Source organism: Lolium rigidum, chromosome 7 (assembly GCF_022539505.1).
Source record: "Lolium rigidum isolate FL_2022 chromosome 7, APGP_CSIRO_Lrig_0.1, whole genome shotgun sequence".
Classification (NCBI taxonomy): domain Eukaryota; kingdom Viridiplantae; phylum Streptophyta; class Magnoliopsida; order Poales; family Poaceae; genus Lolium; species Lolium rigidum.
In genome coordinates, this window is record NC_061514.1 from 263,943,198 (window position 1) to 263,965,440 (window position 22,243).

General features: G+C 42.8%; 3 protein-coding genes across 5 annotated transcripts; all 3 read right to left on the minus strand.

Moving 5' to 3' along the window:
* Positions 1 to 2,813: 2,813 nt before the first annotated feature.
* On the minus strand, positions 2,814 to 5,978 carry LOC124674212 (protein TIC 20-I, chloroplastic-like). 3 transcript variants are annotated; one of them, XM_047210249.1, is made up of 3 exons: positions 5,849 to 5,978; positions 5,174 to 5,373; positions 2,814 to 3,746 (listed from the first exon to the last, which is right to left on the minus strand). In XM_047210249.1, the coding sequence occupies exons 2-3, from the start codon at positions 5,349 to 5,351 to the stop codon at positions 3,106 to 3,108; spliced, it is 819 nt and encodes a 272-aa protein (XP_047066205.1). In that variant the 5' UTR covers positions 5,352 to 5,373; positions 5,849 to 5,978; the 3' UTR covers positions 2,814 to 3,105. The 3 variants fall into 3 exon arrangements, with proteins under 3 accessions (XP_047066205.1, XP_047066206.1, XP_047066204.1); XM_047210250.1 differs by having other exon boundaries at positions 5,811 to 5,969; XM_047210248.1 differs by having other exon boundaries at positions 5,807 to 5,969.
* Positions 5,979 to 9,600: 3,622 nt separating this feature from the next.
* On the minus strand, positions 9,601 to 13,324 carry LOC124669660 (calcium-dependent protein kinase 20). Its single transcript, XM_047206232.1, has 8 exons — positions 12,621 to 13,324; positions 11,978 to 12,101; positions 11,732 to 11,875; positions 11,337 to 11,489; positions 11,025 to 11,140; positions 10,765 to 10,932; positions 10,135 to 10,365; positions 9,601 to 10,018 (listed from the first exon to the last, which is right to left on the minus strand). Exons 1-8 carry the CDS (start codon positions 13,149 to 13,151, stop codon positions 9,866 to 9,868), a joined length of 1,620 nt encoding a protein of 539 aa, XP_047062188.1. The 5' UTR covers positions 13,152 to 13,324; the 3' UTR covers positions 9,601 to 9,865.
* Positions 13,325 to 20,862: 7,538 nt separating this feature from the next.
* On the minus strand, positions 20,863 to 21,619 carry LOC124670465 (thiol protease SEN102-like). Its single transcript, XM_047206962.1, has 2 exons — positions 21,151 to 21,619; positions 20,863 to 21,072 (listed from the first exon to the last, which is right to left on the minus strand). The coding sequence occupies exons 1-2, from the start codon at positions 21,515 to 21,517 to the stop codon at positions 21,059 to 21,061; spliced, it is 381 nt and encodes a 126-aa protein (XP_047062918.1). The 5' UTR covers positions 21,518 to 21,619; the 3' UTR covers positions 20,863 to 21,058.
* Positions 21,620 to 22,243: the final 624 nt, after the last annotated feature.

A 22,243-nucleotide genomic window follows, 5' to 3' on the forward strand; every position in this document is an offset into this window, starting at 1 on the left:
TAATGACATAACCTTGTTATTAATAACATCCAATGTTCATGATCATGAAACTATGATCATCTATTAATCAACAAGCTAGTTATACAAGAGGCTTACTAGGGACTCCTTGTTGTTTACATAACACACATGTATCAATGTTTCGGTTAATACAATTATAGCATGGTATATAAACATTTATCATAAACAACAAGATATATAATAATCACTTTATTATTGCCTCTTGGGCATATCTCCAACAGTAGAGACAACTAGAGATTAGGTATGAGGTTGGGCGGGATAAACAAATAAGGCTCGCACACGTTGATGGATTAGAACTAGGAGTGGATTAACGAGTTGGGCTCGGCTCGTCAAGGCTCGGCTCACTAAGAATCATAATCGTTGAGACTCGAATTCGTTAAGCTCGTTATCCTTAATGACCTAAAATTAAAGATTGGTTTGGTTCGCTATATGCCCGCGAGCGCTCATGAGCTACTCGTTAAGCTCGTCAAGAAGTTCAATGCGGACCCGAACCTTTGCCTTCTTCATGCGGTGGCGGACCTAGAACGTGTTGCTTGGCTTAGTTCGTTAGTAAAACAATCTGAGCTAAACGAGTCAAGCAAACAAGCGCTCGTTAAATTAACTGAGTTTCGAGATTTATGTCCAACCCTAATTACATCATCTCACTGGAACTAATTCAATCCTATGTTAGGAGAAGCGTCAACATGACGCTTGACTAGTGAATGTGGCCGTTCTACAGTCCCCAGGTTCACCTCCGAGTTCACTCCTTATGGACGTTGGTCCAAGTCTATCGAGACTACACACACTTGCTCTAGGCTTTCCAATCTAGTCTTGGAGCTCTAGGTCTCTCCACTTGAATTGATTCAAACGAAAATGAAGGAGGTATGTGCCGCAAGGCTATTTAGGTTAGGGCTTTCTCGACAACTAACCAAGGCAACACTTGGGAGAGGTAAACCGAGGGCATGAGAAGTAATTGTTGGTCCACTAGTCCATCATGGACAATTGGTGAAGGGGTGGTGCGCGGTTCATGGTGAACTAGTCTTCTCATCCCTCCACTATTCCGGGTTTCTTTCACTTGGGGTGTCACCTTTGCCTTCTTCTCTTTATTTCTTATATCCATTTTGGCAACTTATTGACTATGGATAGTTTGATGGACTCTTGCTAATTTGGTGTGACATCCTGGGACATGGCTTAATAGGATTGCTAGAATATTCATACCAACAAATTGCAACTTCTTTTCCGAAAGCTCATCCCGAAAGAGCCCATCCAGGATGGTCGGGATATTTCACTTGGCTTGACTTCAAACAATTTCTCGCAGAATTGTCATGTAAGATTTAGTAGGGTCCAATTATACGATCATTTATTTTCCACGGTCATGTTGGACTTAAGTGTGTACAGATCTTATCAGTCTAGAGATGCTAGAGAGCTGCCAGTCCTGTCGGGATGGTACGGATGTTACACTTGGCTTGACTTCAACAATTTGTCGCACAATTGTCATGTAAGGGTTAGTAGGGCCCAATTATAGGATCAATTATTTTCCACGACCATGTTGAACTTAAGTGTGTACATCTTGATATGTTACTCCACCAATGAAAGCACAAATCTTAAGTGAGCTATCCATGGTGGCGTAACAAAAGGCTACGACATCCTAATGGTTGTGCAAACTCACATTTTCATCTACGATGCCTCTTTTTTACCTTCTGATGCTTAAGCTCTGTGATCACTTCATCATATCCATCCTTCGGGTTGCAGCTGCTCAGGATACCCTCTTTTAGCAGCTAGGTTTATTTCTTTCTTTCTTTCTCTTTCGCAAAAAAAAGGTTTATTTCTTTCTTAGTTCAAGACCCCTCTTAAGATGGTTCTTTGAAACCTATATCAGGTACTATGGATTTATCATCAATCTTGTGTTGAGGTCTATCCCATAGTGGTAGTCAAATTAGATTAATGGTCGATTTCTAAGTTTGTTGTAAACCTATTTGGTTACTTCATGTTTGGTGTAGATTTTGATAGCATCTGGATCTGGATTTATATTTTGCTTTTTGGCACCTACTCTTTATTAGGAGTGTACGAGGCAATGAGCATAATCCACATTTGGACTTTTTTTACTTGATTCCATATTTGCACCTGGTGACATGTTTGTTGTACTCGCTAGGGTAAACTGAGAACTCCACCAAATTCAGTTTATGGTTTGCATGCATTTTACATGTTCAACTTGACTGCATGGGTGCACACACACCATGCTCCAGGCCCATCCGTCTGTGTCTGGACTACTGTGCACGATTCAAGTAACATAGCGACATGTTATGTGTGTTTATTGTGCTTCCTTCGATTCATATTAATTGACTCCACTTTGATTAGATACATTCTGTTGACTAGATACATTCGTATCTGGATAAAGTGGTGTTAATTAATTTGAATCGGGAGAGTATATTATTTGAGGTGCTAACACTTAACCGTGATACCCTTCTGAGCCTTAAAACAATGTACAGGGGTAGAGACATGTGGCATCGTTTGTATTGATCAGTTATACACAAATACTGAACACGTCTAATATAATGGTAGAGATAACTGGTGATTCTCCATTTATTATTAAGCTTTCAAAAAAATTCTCCATTTATTAATGCCACAGAAAATCAACATTCGGACACTGGAGACGGGAAATATAACAGGAATTGCAGAGACAGATGTTATTTCTTATGTTCAGACTCTCTCATTTGAGCCATGTTCAGAATGTGGCTGGACGACAGGTGTCAAGACCCACACTCACGCCCACACTGCTATGCATTCCCTTGACTAAAAGGTTAACTCAAAGCACATGAGGAACCATGTATTCCAGTTTACACGTTTCTAAAAAATAAAAACTGCAGATAACTACACCACTGAAGCAATTCAACAGATGCAAGTAGCGTCACTGCTCAGGTTTTGCCATAACAGAATAGGTCCCAGCTAGGGCTGGTCGCACTTAAACATGATAATTTTTTTAAAAAAATATAAACAAAACAGTCTAGAAATGTAAGTAGCTATTGCCAGAAAAATACTACCCTATTTGCACCTCCGTCTCCTTTTCCATCTTTCTGATATCAAAAACCTGATATGGTGAGCAGTTGGCTACCTGAAGAGATTCAGATCAGAATGGATAAACGCCGTGTGGGATATGAAAGGCACATTCGGGTACATCCCAGAAAGAGCACACCGCATGCACTCGAGCACCGTGAAGATCTGAATGAAAGCAATGGACATCCAAAAATACTGCATCGGCTTCCCCTGGTACACGATGCTGGGCATCCAGGTGCACATTGTTGCCACTGCTTGAGAGCCGGTGTCCAGAAGGATAGCCAAGATCACATGGAACCTCATGAAGTGGGGTGACCACTTCCGCCTCACAACGAAGAAGTACACTGTCATGAATATCACCAGCAAGAGCCACCCTGGAAGCAGTGTCATGGTATCGATGAAGGTGTAAACCAATGAAAACCCCTGCAGGTACGTGTGCAACTGGTAGATGACATCAGCATACGACCACATGTTGTGAAGTGGAAGCAAATATGGCACACATGCTAGAGTTCTCCACCACCATCTTGGTTTGGAAGTCAGCTCAGGATAGCTGAATGATGCTAGAGAGGAAGCTCGACAACCAACTTCAGATCTTTGACGCTGATTGTGCCGGGTCAATAATGATGGAATGCCCTTAATAGAACCCTCCTTCGAAAATGATGTCCGCATGTCATGGCGAAGACAATCAGTGCTTGCTGCAAGATATATGTTATAACTACAGTGAAATACATTTTAAGAACTAAGTGTTCAGAACCAAAGAACGGATTTAAGCATCAGAATATAACAAAGTAATAAAATAAAATGTAAAGAAAATTATCTAACAAACAAGACACAAACTGACATGTACTATACGTGTAGAGCTGTCTCAGTTCCAATATCGAAGTACAATATAAGCTCTCTTTGATTATGATAAGTTCATTATGGTTTATATTAGACTGATTTATGAAGCCTCTGGATAAGTCAAGTATACAAAATGACATCATGAGTAAAAGAATCATCTTACATGTTTACTTCATGACATTGGCTCGACCATGAGCTTTCTTTTATACAGTAAACTGTCAACAAAAAACTGGTCCTCCCAAGCAAAAAGATTTACGACCGCATACTATTATTGGACTGTCAGCTCGAGAATAGCATGACCAGATATTCTACTATCCAATAAAACTGGTCACGGCCTCACAGGACACTCAAGATGTTGCTAGAGATAACAGACATCGATAGTATATGAGTGTGCCAGTGATAAAAAAAGTATGGTAATTCAGTGCTAGCAGCCTCCTGGAGAAACCAGGATTGAATTGCGATAATTGGAACACTACCAATCAAGAAGTGGCAACCTTAGAGGTTATAAACGGTATTCGGTAGTTCCAAATCTCAACTATCAGCCATGCTGTACTAGCCATTTAAGTAAATTTTTAATGAAGTTCTTCTATCGAGTTATGTATTAGATATTTCTACATACTATATAATGCCAACATATATAATCCCAATTTTAACTTCTGCAAATATTTCTGAAGCAATTAAAGAGTACACAGATATAGTTTTAGCTAGAAATTCTATGAGTCTATAATTACATGCAGGCTGGACTTCTTCAACTGAATACTAGTGTTAGAATTGTTACTTGTAAGAGTACAAGGTAATGCGTAAGAATACCCCTTCAGTAGAAATCACATGGTTTAAGATGTAGTAACAAGTTATCAGCACAAAAACATATCTGTAACTATTTAAATGTATATCATACCTGCAGTTAGTACAAGAATGACACATTTTGTAAAATTATAAACAGGTATGCCTGCAAGAATTGTTTCTTAAAATTTTACAATATTTGAATACCTTTGCAGACATTTAATATTGCCTACTTGATTCGTATTTATGTTCTTGTTTATTTGCAGACAACCCATTGTCTGCTCTCTACCGGATGATTAGAAGTAATCCTAATATTTGTATAAGGAAGTTAGAAAATGGCAGCGTACTATATGAAGGACAGCAAAGGAGTTTGCAGCAACTCATATTTTCACTTTGATCAGGGAGCTAAGGATTAAGGACGATCTATCATATATGTTCAGAAGAGAATTGCATCATAATTGCAAACAACATAGCCACAAGAAAATTAGATTATGCATACCTCGTGCAGCTTGTACCAAAAAGTTCTTCCTCGCGCCTAAAAGATGGGCACTCTTCAGACTCAATGAGCCTGCTGGAGTACGAAGGCATGATCTTCTTAAGAGAGAAGGCTTAGCAGAAGGAAAAGCAAGCAGCTGGGCATGCCCAGCAGATAAGCCTTGGCACAGAGCCATTTGCATAAACTTGGCCTTGCGCAATTACCTGGACAGGCATGTAAACGGAATTAGCACTACAACACTGCATTCACACAATTACGGAGCCATTGATCACATAATGTAATTCGTTCATTCTCTGAAAACACATTAATTCGTTTTTTCATATCAATTGGGCGCCACGAAGAGCAGAGCTGATTCAAATCAAGAAGTGGAAATTGCTATAGTAATTAAACACAGACAATTTCCTCTCTAATGCAGGGATGGTCATGGCGTGGGGAATGTGGGTTGCGTTGACACATCACATTTATCTTTCGAAAAAATAAGCTGATATCCGCACCACGCAACAATCAATTCCGCGCCAAATTGGTTCGACTGGAGTATGATCCCAATAAGAAATATCTAGAAAAGATTTCCCACTGAAGAGGAGGGAGACGAAGACAAAACTCGTGGAACATTCCAGGAAAGGTAGGGTTCGTCACCAACAAAGGGAGGAGGCGGAGGATGCCAGCGATCCTTCGAACCTGGGAGCTTCGGTAGAATGAGGCCTGGATGCCCTCGCCGCGACCGCCGTCGCGAGGGCGAGAGGATAAGAAGGACCGGAGGAGGCCGAGTGGCGAAGCGAGTAGTTTTTTCCTCCACTATGTGGGACCAAGGTTTAAAATAGCGTGCTAAATGAAATAGCATCGGTCTCCTTCAAATGCTATGGACGCTATATCGTGCTAATTGCGTGCTATATTTCAAATAGCGTTTTGAAAAAATATCAAATACAGTCTAAAAATAAAGGATTTCGCTAAAAATGTTGGATATTTAGTCCAAAAAATGGCTGAATCATACATACATAGCCACATACAACAAATAGATCTCGAATTTTTCATAAGGCTAACATCAGTACTCCACAAGGCAACAACATAGTATAAATTATTTATTAAAAATCATCAGCATTAGCGATATTAAGTTCTAATCTAGAAGAGGAACCAACATATTGCACTTCATCACCACGAAAAAGTGAAAGTAACTTTGCTTGAAAAAATAGCGCGCTAACGCTATGAAGTTTTAGCACGATATATCATGCTATTTCACAAATAGCGTCATAGCGAGCAAAATTACTAAAATTTAGCGTAGACCCTCCAAATATGCTATTGCGTGGTATTAGCGGAGAAATAGCGCGCTATTTTAAACCTTGAGTGGGACGTTTCCTTGGCTGAAAAAATGGGATGTTTCCTGAAAAAAAAAGGCCACGACTGTACTTTTTTTTCTTCTAAAGACCCCTTCATAGTACTCTCACAGGTTATTAGGCGTACGCGTACCCCTAGGTCGCAAATTTGATCAAGTTAGCATTAGTTATATGTTATAAAAATTATATCATTAAAAAGTTTAGATATTCTATTTTCTAATGATATAATTTTGATATTATATAATTTAAATAATATAGGTCAAACTGGCGACATAGGGATATGGGAAAGACTAGTAAACTGAGACGGAAGGAGTAAGTGAAATTGATCCGGCCCACCACCAATCCCCACCAATCTTGGTGAAAATCAAGCATGAACAAGGTGTAACCGCACCCCGGCTTTAAAAAAAAGTGTAACCGTGCCAACAACAACAACCCACAGGCTCCTACGGACTAAACGGAACGAGATTTCTCGCGCGGCTGTCCGGCTGATGCGATCTAGGTTTTCCGTACGAAGTAGGGGTTGGGTTGGAGGCACGTACCTCGCCGGAGATGGCTGGCGCCAGAAGACCAGCCATCGTTCGCCCGCGGAGGAGGAAGCCGGGATCCCTAGATGGCGTACAGGATCCCTAGACGGGGCCAGAAGAGCAGCCATCGTTCTGGTGGTCATTGAGGTCTATCCCGTAGTGTTTGGAATTAGGATTGGGTTTTAGATAGGGCGTTTGGACTCTATTAGAGAGATGAAAGTGTGTTGTGGAATTTGATGATCTTTTGATCGTAATATTATTTGTAGATAAATGGTTTGCAGGTGGTGTTGGTGTTTTGGTAAGTGTTTTGTTCGTAAATAGACAATAAAAATTGTTAAGTTTGAGGGTGCGAATAAATGGAAGCCAAGCTCCAACGAGCCCTTTATTTTTTTTTAAATTCAAAATTATATTTACACGCACAAAAAATTATAAAAAATGTTTGGATGTAGTCAATGATATATTTTACAAGCGTACAAAAATCTAAACTGCGAAATTATTTACATTTTTAGCTACATGAAAATGACAAAATCTAACAAATTCATAGTTTTTGAAATGTGCACTATTCATTGTACCTGAATTCATACTTCTCATTTTTTTGTAGTCAAAAATATAAAGTAATCGGTATTGATAATTTGCACACTCATAGTATCCAGACTTCATTTCATGTTTTTTTTTTTAAATAAAAGGCTCACAAGCTTGGCCTACATTTAGAGTTTCCAGTTAGTTTGACCGAACCTCTGTTATTTGTAGGCAACCGAGGTGAACCGTGGTGGATTCTTCTGTGGAAATCGGCAGCAATGGGGCAATATGGTGGCGTTCGATCTGGTTTTATTACAGTGACATATATAACTGGACTGCAAATCTTGTTGACTGTTGACAGTTCAATTGAGGTAATTGGTTAGGAGTAGGAGGGCAGAAACGGCTCACTAGTTATTAGAAGGAGGACAACATGGTTTACTTGTGACTCCTCTTTTTTTTGTGAAACTGGGTTTACTAAAATGGAAGGCTCGAAAGAGTCAGGATTTAAATTAACGAAACCTTCAACCGGCTAGGAGTTACAACAAGAGATCGAACACACACGCGCAGAGCGCATACCGAACATGTACAATAGAAGCCAACACAAAAATGACAAGCCGAATCCCGCCAGAGTCTTGTCTTCTGTTGCACCGGAGCGACCATGGCCAATAACTTGTTTTTTTGAAACGGAGGCAAAAGCTTTGCTCCATTCATAAATTAAAAAAAGAGTGCTCAGTTTTTAGAAGAAAATCGGGCAAAAACCTACAAGAACCCTCAGAAATTGCGTAGTGATACTAGAATGAATGTACATGTTTTTGAACAATTAAGTCACTTGACTCTCCATCACTGTTGGATTAGTTGATTCTTCACCATCTGCCAGCAGTAATTTCTCTATCTTATTCTTCTTTTGTCTCCAGGTTGTTGTCATGTGAAAATAGCTTGTGTTTAGGTCTCCTGCCTTTAGCTAGTGTTTCGTTGTAAAATAAAATTTGGTGAAGGTGAACTCATGGGATTCATGATACCTTGCGTTCACACTAATCAGCAGCAGTAGGATCAGATAGAAAACCACACGATGAAACGTAGATAGATCCCAGGTGAAGACACAGTGCGACGTCAGCGGAGAAAAACACACAGGTCAAAGAGAGCTTGAGAAGGTACAGCTTCGACTCTTTCAGATCCGACGCTCCCGGGCGGCCGGGCCTAAACCTTCTGCTGCTGCTGCTGTAGTGTCTGCTTGAGGACGGCAACCAGTTTCGGTCGCAAATGTCCGTGCCAACTAACGAGACAGCAACTTGTGCCGACCAGATCCAACATTTTTGGGCAACATTGAACGGGCCATTCTATTTTACTTTGTTCTATGCCTGTGACAATGTCATGGATTCTTGACCAGCTAACAAGTCCAACTTCAAATCCACTTGTTCCATTCACTCATCAGACATGGACATTCCATTTCTGGGTAGAGAATAAAGCAAGTAGCGAACACTCCAAAATTAGATTCAATGCGCTCGTTACATAATTAAAGATTATGTTGTGGACTTTTGGTTTATGAATCTATGCATAGACATGCTATATGCAGAACGGTGTAGACAGAATCTCCAAAAGTAAATCCGTTATACACGCGTTGCTTACCTGGCAAGTGTGAACTGCTTTCACGGTCAAAGTTGACAAATGTGCAAAACATTCAGGCTCGTTTGGTTCAAAAAATTGCCATAGAAATTTAGTAGGATTTTCATCCTTTGGAATTTTTCCTAGTTTGTTTCGTAGGTTAGAATCCTTATGAATGCATAGGAAAATTTCCTAGAGAAAAATTTCCATCCAATCAAATCTCATGTTACAATTTCTCTAAATTTTTCGGCAAGTCACTTACACTGAACTGGTCATGCCATTCTAGGACATTCTAATCCTATAGTCCTCCTATTCCTATATTGTAAGTTACGAATCAAACAGACCCTCACTTTGGACATAAGCTGCTAGGTTTGAGTTTTTAGTCATTCAGCTTCAGGATATACCAACCAATCAGACGAAAAAGGAAACATAATGAACAACACAAGAGAAGAAATGCATACGTCCAACTATTCTTTCCCTCTTTCTCTTGTACAGTACATTTCATCAACAGCATACACTTCGTGGTAGGCCTGGATCACACAATCTACGTACAGAATAAATCTTCAACAATCAACTAATGCCTCATCAGGATACCAAGCGAAAATTAGAGCGCAACAGAATATCCAGATGAACAGAAGAAATGGTTGTCAACAAAGAACCAGGAAGCTACACAAGGTTTTCATCTGGAATTCACAACTTGTCTATTGCGTTACCATCTACTATTGGGTACTCGTTACTTGCAACGATCCATCCTTCTGCAACTTTAAGCTGAGGCTAGTGAACCGTTCTCTGGAGTACTGTCTGGAGGCTTTCCTCCAGTCAGTTCCAGCCTTCATCATTGCCACGAACTCATCAAAGCTTATCTTGCCATCCTACATTTTGTGAAATCACAATGTTCAGTATTTCAGTCAAACAGTCAAATCAGAGCCATCAAAAGAGGAGAAAAAAAAAGCATGCTCTGCCAACTAGTTGGTGAGGAACCACAAACCTTATCAGTGTCTACATCACGGATGATGGCATTGATAACCTCTTCATGATTTTGTCCCAGGTCATCAGCCAACGACTCGCGGAGCTCATCGATTTCAATATATCCACTCTGGTTCCGATCGAAGTATCCAAATGCCTTATGGAGATGCTCATCATTGCCGATCTTTTTCAGGTGAACAGAGAGAGTAACAAATTCACCATAGTCTAAGCATCCATTTCCATCAGCGTCCGCCTGACACAACATGCACAAATAGTAAATATACAATAAAAACACCCGTCTCCTTCATCACGCAGTAAAATGTAGAAATTGTATGCACCGAATGCTAAAGGATCTTTCAAGTTCAAAAAAGTAAGACTTAACGATCATTTTCTCTCTACTGCTCTGCAAGTTTCTTATTTGAGACTTCAGAAGGTGTTGTTTCCAAAATTGCTACCACAAAAGTATGCTAACAGTTCCATTTCATCCAATTTAAAGGTTTAATCACTGAATTCTGATATCTGATGTAATACTTATGAAACCCAGTTAATAACACTGCAGAAAGGGTGTTTCAACATAAAAATGGAGGACTATGGTCTAACAACAAAGAGCTGCAAAAGTTTTCCAAAATAAAGAAAAATGCTGATTACTCACAGCATCCATTAGTATTTGGACATCTGCATCAGGCATTTGGTGCCCAAGCTTATGCAGACCAAGCTTCAGCTCATCAAAATTAATCATACTATCCTTGTTAAGGTCCATCTTTTCAAACATATCCTTTATGCCAGCCACCTCTTCTACTGAAAGATGCTCAGCTATGACCTGCAGTAAAATATATTATATGAGGAAATTCCCAGAAACAAGTCTAATGTGAAAAGAGGATTATTTGAGGTTCAAGTAAAACTGAGGTATACCCTAAGTGCATGCTTCTTAAACTTGTTCATCACAGAGAACTGCTGAAGTCTGGCCTTAACAGTTTCACCCAAATTGACATTTGGCGCCTTCTTAATATTCTGCAACCAGGGATGGTCTGGAAGAAAACACAGGTTATGAAGGAATCTTGAGAAGTATATATAGTCATATACTCAATTCGCAGCTTGGAATATAAGCTGTACATCATCTTAGCAGCAACTTAGAAGCATCAAATCTTAGGTTGGAAAGTCACCATATCGGTTTACAAAGAACAGAAGGAATGAAACACAGAATCATTGAGATTTGATTATTACCAAGAACTTGCTGGGCTGTTAATCGCCTCTTTGGATCTGGGTTAAGCATTCCCCTGACAAGGTCTTTTGCATTATCTGAGACCCTTGGCCACGGATCCCTTTTAAAGTCAATGACAGAACGGATGATTGCTTGAGCAACACCCTGTTCAGTTTCTGCATTATAAAATGGAAAAAAACAATCATGTTATTCAGAAAGAACATTCAACGGCAAAAGATATATATATTTTGTCAACCGCAGTCCACAGACCAATCATCCCAAAGCCAAATTAAGGAGAAAAGAAACTTCAACGCAGAACGTGACACATGTACACAGTACACTTATATATCTTAGAAATGTTCAATGTAGTTGACATGTGCCAGTGAAGAAACTGACCGTTTCCAGGCACAAAACTGACCTGCCCAGAATGGAGGGACACCGCAAAGAAGAATGTAGAGAATCACCCCTGCACTCCAAACATCGACCTCTTGGCCGTAATTTCTCTTCAACACCTCCGGAGCCATGTAATAAGGGCTTCCAACAATCTCGGTGAAGCGTTCGCCTGCACATAATGAACCATTAGCACACATTGGCAAGTGATGGGATGGACCAAATTAGGAAAGTTCAGAGAAGCATATACAAGAGTAGGATAGCATGACTGTACCTGGAGTGAAGAAAACGGAGAGGCCAAAATCAATTGCCTTCAATGCGGCGGTTTCTTTCTTGTTTGCAAACAAGAAATTCTCTGGCTTGAGGTCCCGGTGCATCACCCCATGCTTATGGCACATCTGATATTGCAGAGGACGGGGCAAATATATATATTAGTCACTGAACTGACATGGAAAGTAACTAGCAAACTAAAAATGCAAGCATGGATAAGTTAATAACCAGAACGAACAAGATCAAATACAGTAGAGTAATTAATTGCTTCCCAAATTTGACCATAACATATTCAGTCAGAACGCATAGACAGCAGAGCAGAATCATGTGATATAGATAGCCAAAAAAGTTGATCCCAACAATGTGGGTGGAGGGACAAAATCAGTAGTAACATCTACTTGTAAATCATCTTGTCATATATAGTATAGTTGCTATTCTACTACTGTCTAGCACGGGTGGGTGGATCCCGTATTGAACAAACATAGTGTGAGTGTGTGAGGGTAACTAACCAGGTTAATAATAATAACCGGAAGCAAGAAAGCAATCTAGGGGAGTAAGCGCGTGTGAAACCCTAAAACGGCGGGCGGGCGGGCGGTCGAGGGCAATGAATCAAGGGTAGTAAGTAAGGAAGATAAATTGATTCTGACCTGCACGACCTCGACGATTGTCTTGGTGACGACAGCCGCGGCCCGCTCCGTGTAGTGCCCTCGCGCGACGATGCGGTCGAAGAGCTCGCCGCCCTCGCAGAGCTCCATGACGAGGTGCACGGCATTGTCGTCCTCGTAGGTGTCCCTGAGCGCGACGATGTTGGGGTGGGGCGGGAGGTGGCGCATGATCTCGACCTCGCGGCGCACGTCCTCGACGTCGACGGGCGTGCGCAGCTTCTTCTTGGAGATGGACTTGCAGGCGAGCGCCTCGCGGGTGGCGCGGTCCGTGCAGAGGTAGGTGACCCCGAACTCGCCCCGCCCCAGCTCCCCGCCCAGCTCGTACCGCTCCGCGATGTCGCGGCCCGTGGGCTCCCGGAGGACGACGAGGCGGTTGGTGGTGGAGGAGGTGGGTGGGGCGGAGCGGTTGTAGTCGATGGAGAAGGGGTTCGGCTTCGCGCCCTTCTTCTGCTTCGCCGGCTTGTTGGGGTTGCCGCCGCCGCCGCCGCTGCCGCCCACGCAGCAGTTGCCCATCTCCCGGCAATAGCCGGAGTGCTAGGTTCCGAATTGGGGAGGGAACCGCCCGGGCCCGGGCTGACCTGACTAGAGGAGATCTGCGAGCAGAGCTGGGTGGAGCGGAGAGGGGAAGAGGCCAAATCGAGGGGAAAATGGTGGACGGCGTGCGCGTTTGGTGTGTGTGGAGAGAGAGAGAAGGTGGAGTGGGGTGGTTAAATCGCGAGGGGATTTGGTGTAGACGGGGTCAGCGGTGGCGGCGTCTGGACTAGCGCGGTGTGAATCCGCCAGTGGCAAAGCCAAGCCAACGACGGGGCCGGGGGTGGGGAGGAAGGTGAAAGAGACCGGAGGCTGGTCAAAGATCTCTCGGCGTCTCGCCTCGCCTCGATTTACAATCTTTCTTGCCCTCTTTTTTTTCTCCTCCTCCTTCGCTTGTGCCCTACTACTATGTCGCGTTGCCTTCTCTTTCTCCCTCTCGTTTTATGCCTGTTTGTTTGTTTGTTTGTTTGTTGCATTATTTGTTTATTTCTTGGCAGAAAGAAAAATCTTGTACCTGTACGTGGCCTTGTTTGATTGTGGAGAGGACTTTGGAGAAAACTTCTTTTGGGTGAGTGATGAAGGCAACTGGTGGTAAAGCAAAAGGGGATTAGGTGAGTGGATTTCAATTGCCATCAAGCATGATCTGTGCAATTTCGTGCTGTCGAAATCATAGCAGCCATCTCCGCCTTGTCATGGGGTACAAACAACCATGTAAATTAAACCAGAGTGTAGAGATCAAGCAATGTGCTGACGCTAACCTTGCTCATGCCGCTCGTTCAAACCCTAATGCGATGCGCTACTCCATCCTCAATAAAATGTTAGACATATTTACCCCGTCCCAAAAACAAATTTAAAGCACGTTTCATGATGCATCTACTGGGATTCTTAGAAATTGTTCGCGCCAATATGTTTACATACATTTTTGTCAAATTTAACCATGTTCTTTTTTCAAACTTACGCGAGTTTCATTTAATACCAAAAATATAGTTTAACTATATTCCGTGAATGGGGGGCTACAATAGTTGGACAACTCGAATGTGACAAAACCTTTATTTTTTCTGAATTTTCACATATAACAAGGGTACACAAATAGTTGTTACCTATTCGTATTTCATACTCGTACTCTGTTGGTAAGGGGCACATAGCATTCTGCAACCGGGTTGACACTTGTTTATAGATACAACAATTGTGTGCCAAAGCTCACGGGTATAAGTTATGTGCCCTGAGATCGGTGGTGCACATGGTTGCACGGTGCGAAACCTAATCAAAAATTTGAATCTCAACTTAGATTTAGTTAATTTGCATGTTGTTATAAAACTTAGGTACAAAGTTTCACAACCACAACCATCTACAAATACCCCTTTTTCAAGCCATTTGTTTGCCCTATTGAGCCACAATTTAATTAGGCACTGAAGAAGGCGGAATCATATATGTAATTAATGTTAAGATCCCCGCATCATTTTATGTCAGGTATGATCTTCTTAAATGGTAAGGATTTTTTTATCAAAACTTAATTTGCGGTACTATTCTTATATGCGAAAACCCTTAATTCGACCTTGTATAGATAATAGAAGGATGCTCTTCTTTTTTGCAGGGAAGAAAGGCGGTTTTCTTCCGTGGTCGGTAAAAAAACAAGAGACTAGCTAATACAACAGCTTTGAGCAATATTTTCATTTGCGACGGATGTACCGCCGAACGCTACTTGCTCATGTGGCCAAAGATGTAAATTTGAACATTTGTTGTGCTAATATTATACTTTGTGGGCCTTTCCGATGTTAATTTCTTCGGTACCCACATCATATCTTGCATATGATATTATTGACAATACTATCTTTATAATGCATTGTATCGTGTAGTAATATCACAATCTCATTATATTTATTGACTTGTAGAATCTCAACGCAAAATTGTGCAGTACAATATATATTTAACATTGATTTTTTTCTAATCGTACATGCTATACGGTATCTACATGTGATACCATTATGATCTCTAATCATTAATTGCAGTAACGCATCAGATTTTACATGCATTAATTACATGATACTCCATCCGTTCTTGAATATTACCTCCGCTCCAATAAATAAAGATTTTTTTCAAAAATCAAACTACACAAAGTTTGACTAAGATTTTAGAGAACGTCATTTTTATGTAGAAAATAAAACCAACACCGTTAGATTCATCATGAAAGATATTTCATACGATATCTGATAATTTTAAAAAAGTATTTGGTCAAACTTTACTTGCTCGATTTTTCTAAAAACAAAAGCTACATTCTTTGGAAGAGAGGAAGTAGAAGGTCACTATGAAAAAAAAATCCTCTATAGAAGGTCATTAACACTAATCGAAAAAATTGATTAGATTTTTACCTCAGGAAATGGTGCTCATTAATGTGAATGTTACATGCAGGCATAAAAAAAGCAGGCATCACATGCAATACATTTAATTAATCCAAAACACAAGAGTATTTCCACATATAATTAATCATGTTATTTATTAGTTGGTTCTATTTTCTTATTATATCTGGAATATGCGTTTGTGGGCTTGTATAATATACTCCCTCCATCTTCAAATAAGTGGACATCTAGCTCTTAATTTTGTCCACAAAAGAGTGTACTCATATCGTTTCAATGCACTTCAATTGTTTCTCTCTCATCGCACGGAAATCAAACCCAGTAATATTGAGCATATGTTCTCTTTATTTTATACATGCACTTAGACTGCTCATAGTGGGAGTAACTTCAGCAGTAACATCACACTTTTCAAGAAAAAATGCTGATGTGGCAATGAGTTAACGAGGAGAGAGGAGGATGGAGTAACATAGCTAGTTACTGTAACATCACACTTTTCAAGGCACAATGAGTCTATAAGCTAATTAATACGTGTAACTATGACACTATCTTGATGTTACTACCCACTATAAAGGTAGTAACATGGACTAGTAACATATGCATGTTACTAGTCTAAGTTACTCCCCACTATGAGCAGCCTTAGCTCATTGGAGTTGAAAGAATTAAAGAGGGGAGATGCATCTTCCAATGTATTTTTACTTCATTTCACAATTTATCTTAAAATACCCGCGTGTGTATTTATTTATGGACGGAGGGAGTACTCTAGAAGAGAAGAACATAGTAGTACAAGTACAGTACCACCGATGATACCATCGTGTATTCGTGGTCGACGGTCTTACCAGTGCTTCTCGGGATGTCGCTCTCCACTCCACCATGGTGTCAGCCTCTCGGTGGCATAGTTCCTTTTGCTAACTTGTTCGCTACTCCTGGAAAATGAATGCACGGCTGCCGTGGCCGCGTAAACGGAAACCGGCCATTAATTCCTGTTACCGCGTTGCTCCGCACTGATCATGCTCGTGCGTGCGCCAAAGGAGCGGGAAAGGGGCTTGCCGCTGAGGCGTTCACACGCTCGATCTCACTTGGAAGGTGACTCGGGATGGACACGGTGGATCATAGCGCCACGCAGCATGATGCTACGATCAGGACATGAATGGCCTCACCCGCACGACGCCGCCGTTGGTCCTGAAGACCCGAACCATCCACCACGCACTCTGTCGTCGTCGTAGGTCTGAAGCCAAATTCTCCTCCTCACTGCTATAGTTTCCGCATCCACCGTCGGCGGTCCGTCCCGCCTTAGATAGGCTTGGAGGCATGGCAGACCTCGGTCTCTCAGTGAGGGTTCCTACGTTTTGTTTTAGGTTTTCCAGCGTCTTCTTTGGGATGAGGCGGCGACGATATCCCGGAGTCAGAATAAGGTGTTCTATCCTCGTTCTGGTGGTGCACATAGCATCGGTGGAAGTAACATGAATTGTTTTATCCGGAAGATCTCATGGGATCGGTTTTGGCGTTCATTGGTGTGGTTTCAAGTTTGGTTTTTTCGATCTGTGGTTTTCCTCATTGGCGATGAGTTGTTGCTCTTGTGCGCTGGTTATTGGAACTTTAGCACGATGACTTCTCATCCGTCTACTATGACAATCCCTACTACGAGAAATCGATGCTAGGTCTGTCCTACTTTTGATGGTCTTTTAGGGCTCGGAGGTGTGGCGGACCCCAGTCTCTTGCTCGCGGCGTGAGGGTTCCTATTTCTTGTTTTAAGTTTTTCAACGTCTTCTTTGGGATGGGACGGCGGCGACATCCTGAGAATAAGGCGACTTATCCTTGCTCCGGTGTGTGCACCTAGCATCGGTGGAAGGCATGTGGAGTTGTTTATCCCGCAGATCTCATGGGATCCAGACGGTTTTAATGTTCAATGGTGTGATTTCAGGTTTAGTTCTTTCGATCTATGTTTTTTATCATTAGCGATGATTGTTTTCCTCGTGCGTTGGTTATTTGGGAAGCAATATGATTTCTCATATGTCTAGAACGGCAATCTCTACTACGATTACCCTGCTCCGGTGATGGAGGGCCGAGCATGACGGCTTGCCTTCGGCTCGTGCCAGTAAAGTCATCGCTAGGTGGTATGGTGACCTATTTATAACTTTTATTATTTTTAGAATGTTGATGATTATAAATAGATCAATAGATTTTTTGGAAAAAAATCACTTCCACATGTTTTTTTTTTTGCTTTAGTAAAAAAGACGCACGCTGATGGCAACGAAAATTGGTTGGCTAATGGAACATTTTGATAATTTGATATGCACAAGTTGCTGTCGCTGCTAAGCTAGTAGCTACCAGCTCCAGCAGAGAACCATATATCGACGCTCATCACCCCCACCTCTCTCTCGCTCGTCTACAGTAGACAGAGGCGCTGCCGAGATAAATCGGGCCGATCCCGAGCCCCTCTGGCGGCGATGCTGGCCGGAGGTGGCGGAGGTGAGGTGCCGGAGTAGGTTCCTAGGTTAGGAGTAGTTCCCGGCGGTTTGCCGGTTTGTGGTGGAGTAAGAGCCCTAGTTTCTCGGCCAAATCTAGGGCGTGCTGTGTGTTGGAGGTACTCCTCTCTGCTCCGGTGGCCGGAGTTCAGGTCGCCTCCACCTCGGCTGATCTCCAAATAAGGCCTTCGTCATCCCCCTTGAGCTCCTGATGGCGCCTCCTCTTCCGCTCCTGGCCGGCATCAGTGGCGAGAGGGATTGGGCGGAGTCGTCGTCTTCGACTCGATCTGGAGGTGGCAGGGGTTGAGTGCCCTTTTGGTGCTCCGGCGCAGCACCAGATGGCCGTCGCCGGCGGTCTCCCTCCAGATCCGTGGCGGATCTGGGACTGGAGCTCGTCGACGGCAAGGCTCCTCGATAAGGCGCCTAGGAATCAGCAACCGAAGAAGAAGATAGCCTCCTTGTTTCCTTGGCCGGCCATGGTGGCGAGGGAGGTTGGCTTGGAGGCGGACTGCGGCGTGTTTCTCCAACCTGACCGGCCGTGGAGGCGAGGGGCGGGAGATGCTGCGCAGATCCGGCTTCTTCTTCTAGTTACTGATGCAGTACTTGTTGCTGCTGGCTCTCCCTCTCGCTTCTCAAGGCCCATGGCGGTGGCTTGAGCTCGAAGCTGGTCTGCCGCTGTGATGGTTTCGTTGAGGAGCTCATCTCCGACGTTTCAATGGCGGTTTCCCGTCGTCGGACTCAATGGCAGTAGGGATGTCGCTCCACCGTTGCTTTACTCCGGCTGTCGGTGCTCTCCTGGGCCTCGTCTCCAAGTGGCTTGTTCCCCGGAGGTGTGGCCGCAGTCCGTCGTCGGAGTTCGATCTGGAGGAAGAGGAGGACAGAGGGCTTGATCGCGTTTTCAAGTTTTCTCTTTGGTCATTTATGCTTATTTTCTGGACCCCTATGTAATTCCTTGTACTTCTAGGGTCTTCTTGTACTCCAGTATTATTAATAGCAGCTTTTATCGGGTGGGTTCACCCGGTGACTTGTTCAAAAAAAAAAAAACTAGTAGCTACGGTCCGCCTGCGCCTTGAGAAAACAAGTCCATGCCGTTGTTGAAGTGGATGAGGACGGTGTGGACCTCGTGGTCGGACGGCAGGGAGGATCGAGGATAGGGTGATCTTGACGGCCGACGCGATGCTCGTGCGGTAGCGGCTGCTTCAATCGAAATACAGACAGATGCTTCCATTCGTGCGTAATCATAAGAACACGCGGAGTGGAAGTCTCGGGTCCTTCCGTCCTTGTTAGCATCCGGATCGTGAGATTAAAGAAGAGGTTTTTGTTCAAAAAAAGAAGAAGAGGTGCGCTAGTAGTTGATAGTCGTCGACGCTGCCTGCTTGCCGAGTCGCGGTCAAATGGGATCAGAGGAAAGTGCAGCGGCAGCTGCTGCTATTGTCGATATCCGCCGTGCGAACGCAGCCAAGCAAAATAAACACGTTGGAATAAAAGTGGAGGTGGGCAAAGTTCGTGCTTGTTTCAAAAAGCTATTTGCACCTCAGGTCCCAATAGTTATATTCCACATGTATTTCATTCTAATAGTTGTAAAATGGGGTAGAATAGTCCCAATAGTGGTATTTTTGTGTATTTCTAGTCCGAACCGACCACGCGGGGCCAACTGGCAGCTCTATTGGCACCTGGTTGAATCGGTATATTTGCATAGACATCTTTGTATTTATTGGCGTCACGAAAAAGAGCCCCCCACATGGACAAAGACGTGCTATTTTTACGAAACAATCCTGATTATCCTGGCTATTTCTTCGAATTGGAACGCCTTAACGTCATTCTTGCCACCTTTTCTTTGTTTCCTTCCTCGACAGATGTGAGCAGTGAGAGGATTAATGGCGCGTGTTCCCGAAAGAACGCTCCTTCCCCGGCTCCTTCCCCATGGGTCGATGTGGATACCTGCCTCGCGCTTGAACGGGCCTAGCCCCAGGAAAATGGCCGATTTGAGCGTACCTCTCCGGGGATGCTTTAAAGTTCGCGCTAGACCAGATAGCGTGAGGGTCACCAAACCAAACAAGCCGTTTTTGGCTCTACTAATGAGGGCCAAGGGCCATGAGACCTACCAAACACGCCCTAGATGATAACAAAGGTTTCCAAAATCTCAAGAGACCTTCACTTGGATTGTCTTCATTTTATTTACAAGGTGAGATTTTCTTCCCTCTTCAAATAAAATGTTTGTGAATATTACATCACTCATCTTAATTTCTCTAATCAGTGATGTCAAATTGATGCCTTTCTATGCTATCAAGTTGTCGAAATTGTTGATCTTCTTTACTTAACTAACCTAAATCGAATATTGATTTATCTGTTTATTTATACTTATGTGGACTTGCTGAAGAAAAAGATGGAATCAAACTGTGCATAGAGTTCAGCTTTCACATTTTGGTAATTGCTTGGTGGGCATGCTTCTAAGTATTTTTCATTAGATTTTTCCTTCTTGCTGACACTAGGTTGTGGGAGCTGAATCTGAGAAACTGAGACCCACTCCTCACACACTCAAAACCCATTGAATGAACGATTTGACCCCGTGTTCGAGCCGCAGCTCCGCAGGTGTTGCGCCCAGTTGTTTCTTCTTAATAAAATGTCGTGGGGTCCTTCCCCTGTTGGTCTCATTTTTTTTATACCACAGCCAGATGAACTCTAAAATCAATTTCTTATAGCTTATATCGAAGTTGAATGTTTAAGGTAAACCTACAAGGCTGCAACTATTAATTTGAGTTGTCTGTTATGTTCAAAAAAAAAATTGAGTTGTGTTTCCAATTTTGTAGCCTTTACTCTTGCCACTCGAAAGTAAGACTGGGTTGAAATGAAGAGAAATTGTTGATGGGAAGATTGACTCGATCAATTGTTTATACATTGATTTGTAACAGCACAGGTTTTGAAACTCAGATACATAATGTCACGACTTTGAAATCCCTCGCGAACTGAACTTTGCTTACATTTGTTTGCTGATGATGAGGAAATAGATGTTTTAGCTGTACGGGCCTTTAGCTAGTTCAATTGAGAATTTAGAGTGCATTGTGACTCTTCAGAAATTGTCACCTGCATAATGAAGTATGGAAAATATGTTAGAAATCATGACATAATTGAAGTATGGAAATTATGTTGCAAGTGAATTACACGCTCCCTTGATCAAGGAATGCAATGTGCTACTGCAATGCTCATCTTGGTTACTCTCCCTTAACCCCGTCGCTTGAGTGGTGATCTCCTCGTAGGTCATATCACCGAAGTTGTTGATGGCGGACTTTCCCTTCCTGCCATACCTGTCGAGGATCCAGCGCGCGTTGTTCTTGAAGATGGGGAAGCGCCTGGCCTTCTCACCCTGTTCGCGCACCACCTCGTGGTGCGCGGACCAGCGCTCGTACAGCGCCCACATGGAGTCGTCCGACGCAAGGTCCTCCTCGGCGTAGATGAAGCTCGCCTGCGTCGTGGCCAGCGCGATGGCGGCCACGACCAGCGCGACGAGGTAGAGTGCCGATCTCGCCATTTATCTCTGCCAGTGATTCGTGGGTATGAGTGCCGCGCAGCTCAGCAGATTGAACTGAATCGAAGATGTAGCCTGCTGCCGTGCTGCGGCGGACGCAGCTCAGCAGATTGAACTGAACCGAAGATGGCTGCCGGCCTGCCGTGCTGCGGCGGACGCTGCTTCGTGCCCCGACTACAGATAGTCCCGACTCCCGACAAACCCTAGGAGGCTTCCTCAATGCTGGTGCAGGGCCGTCTCTGGGCCGGAACAAGAAGGGTGACGGCCCGGGCCCAGGAAAACGGAGGGCCCAGACCTGCTGTATCTAGGAGTATGTAGTGAAAAAGCCCAACGTTTACCGAAAAGTATCTTCAGCTCCTGGGCCTGCTGTTTACATAATCGAAAATTATATATATATATGTTTCAAAAAAATCTAAAAATAAATATGAACATAGTAAATGACGTAACCTACAAACGTGTAAAATTTTAATATGAAACTCTTTATATTGAAGGTTACAGAAAAAGACAAAATATGTTGAAATTTAGAGATTTGAAATATGCATACCTAGATCCACACGCTTATCACTTTTATGTAGGCCAAAAAATTATAAGATAATTTATTGGCTACACCATGATTTATTTTTTAATTTTTTCAAACACATAATGTGATTTTTCTTTTCAAATAGCAGAAGCACTAGTGCCCAGAAGCTAGCCAGCCGGCCTACGAGGACAGAGACCACTGGTACAAAA

Coding starts and splice junctions, on each gene's coding strand:
- LOC124674212 (XM_047210249.1), bottom strand. CDS start 5,351: ATGCAAATGGCTCTGTGCCAAGGCTTATCTGCTGGGCATGCCCAGCTG. Junction 3,747..5,173: donor TTTGGTACAAGCTGCACGAG/GTATGCATAATC, acceptor TATATCTTGCAG/CAAGCACTGATTGTCTTCGC.
- LOC124669660 (XM_047206232.1), bottom strand. CDS start 13,151: ATGGGCAACTGCTGCGTGGGCGGCAGCGGCGGCGGCGGCGGCAACCCC. Junction 12,102..12,620: donor CAATCGTCGAGGTCGTGCAG/GTCAGAATCAAT, acceptor CTGCAATATCAG/ATGTGCCATAAGCATGGGGT. Junction 11,141..11,336: donor AACAGCCCAGCAAGTTCTTG/GTAATAATCAAA, acceptor GTTTTCTTCCAG/ACCATCCCTGGTTGCAGAAT.
- LOC124670465 (XM_047206962.1), bottom strand. CDS start 21,517: ATGGCGAGATCGGCACTCTACCTCGTCGCGCTGGTCGTGGCCGCCATC.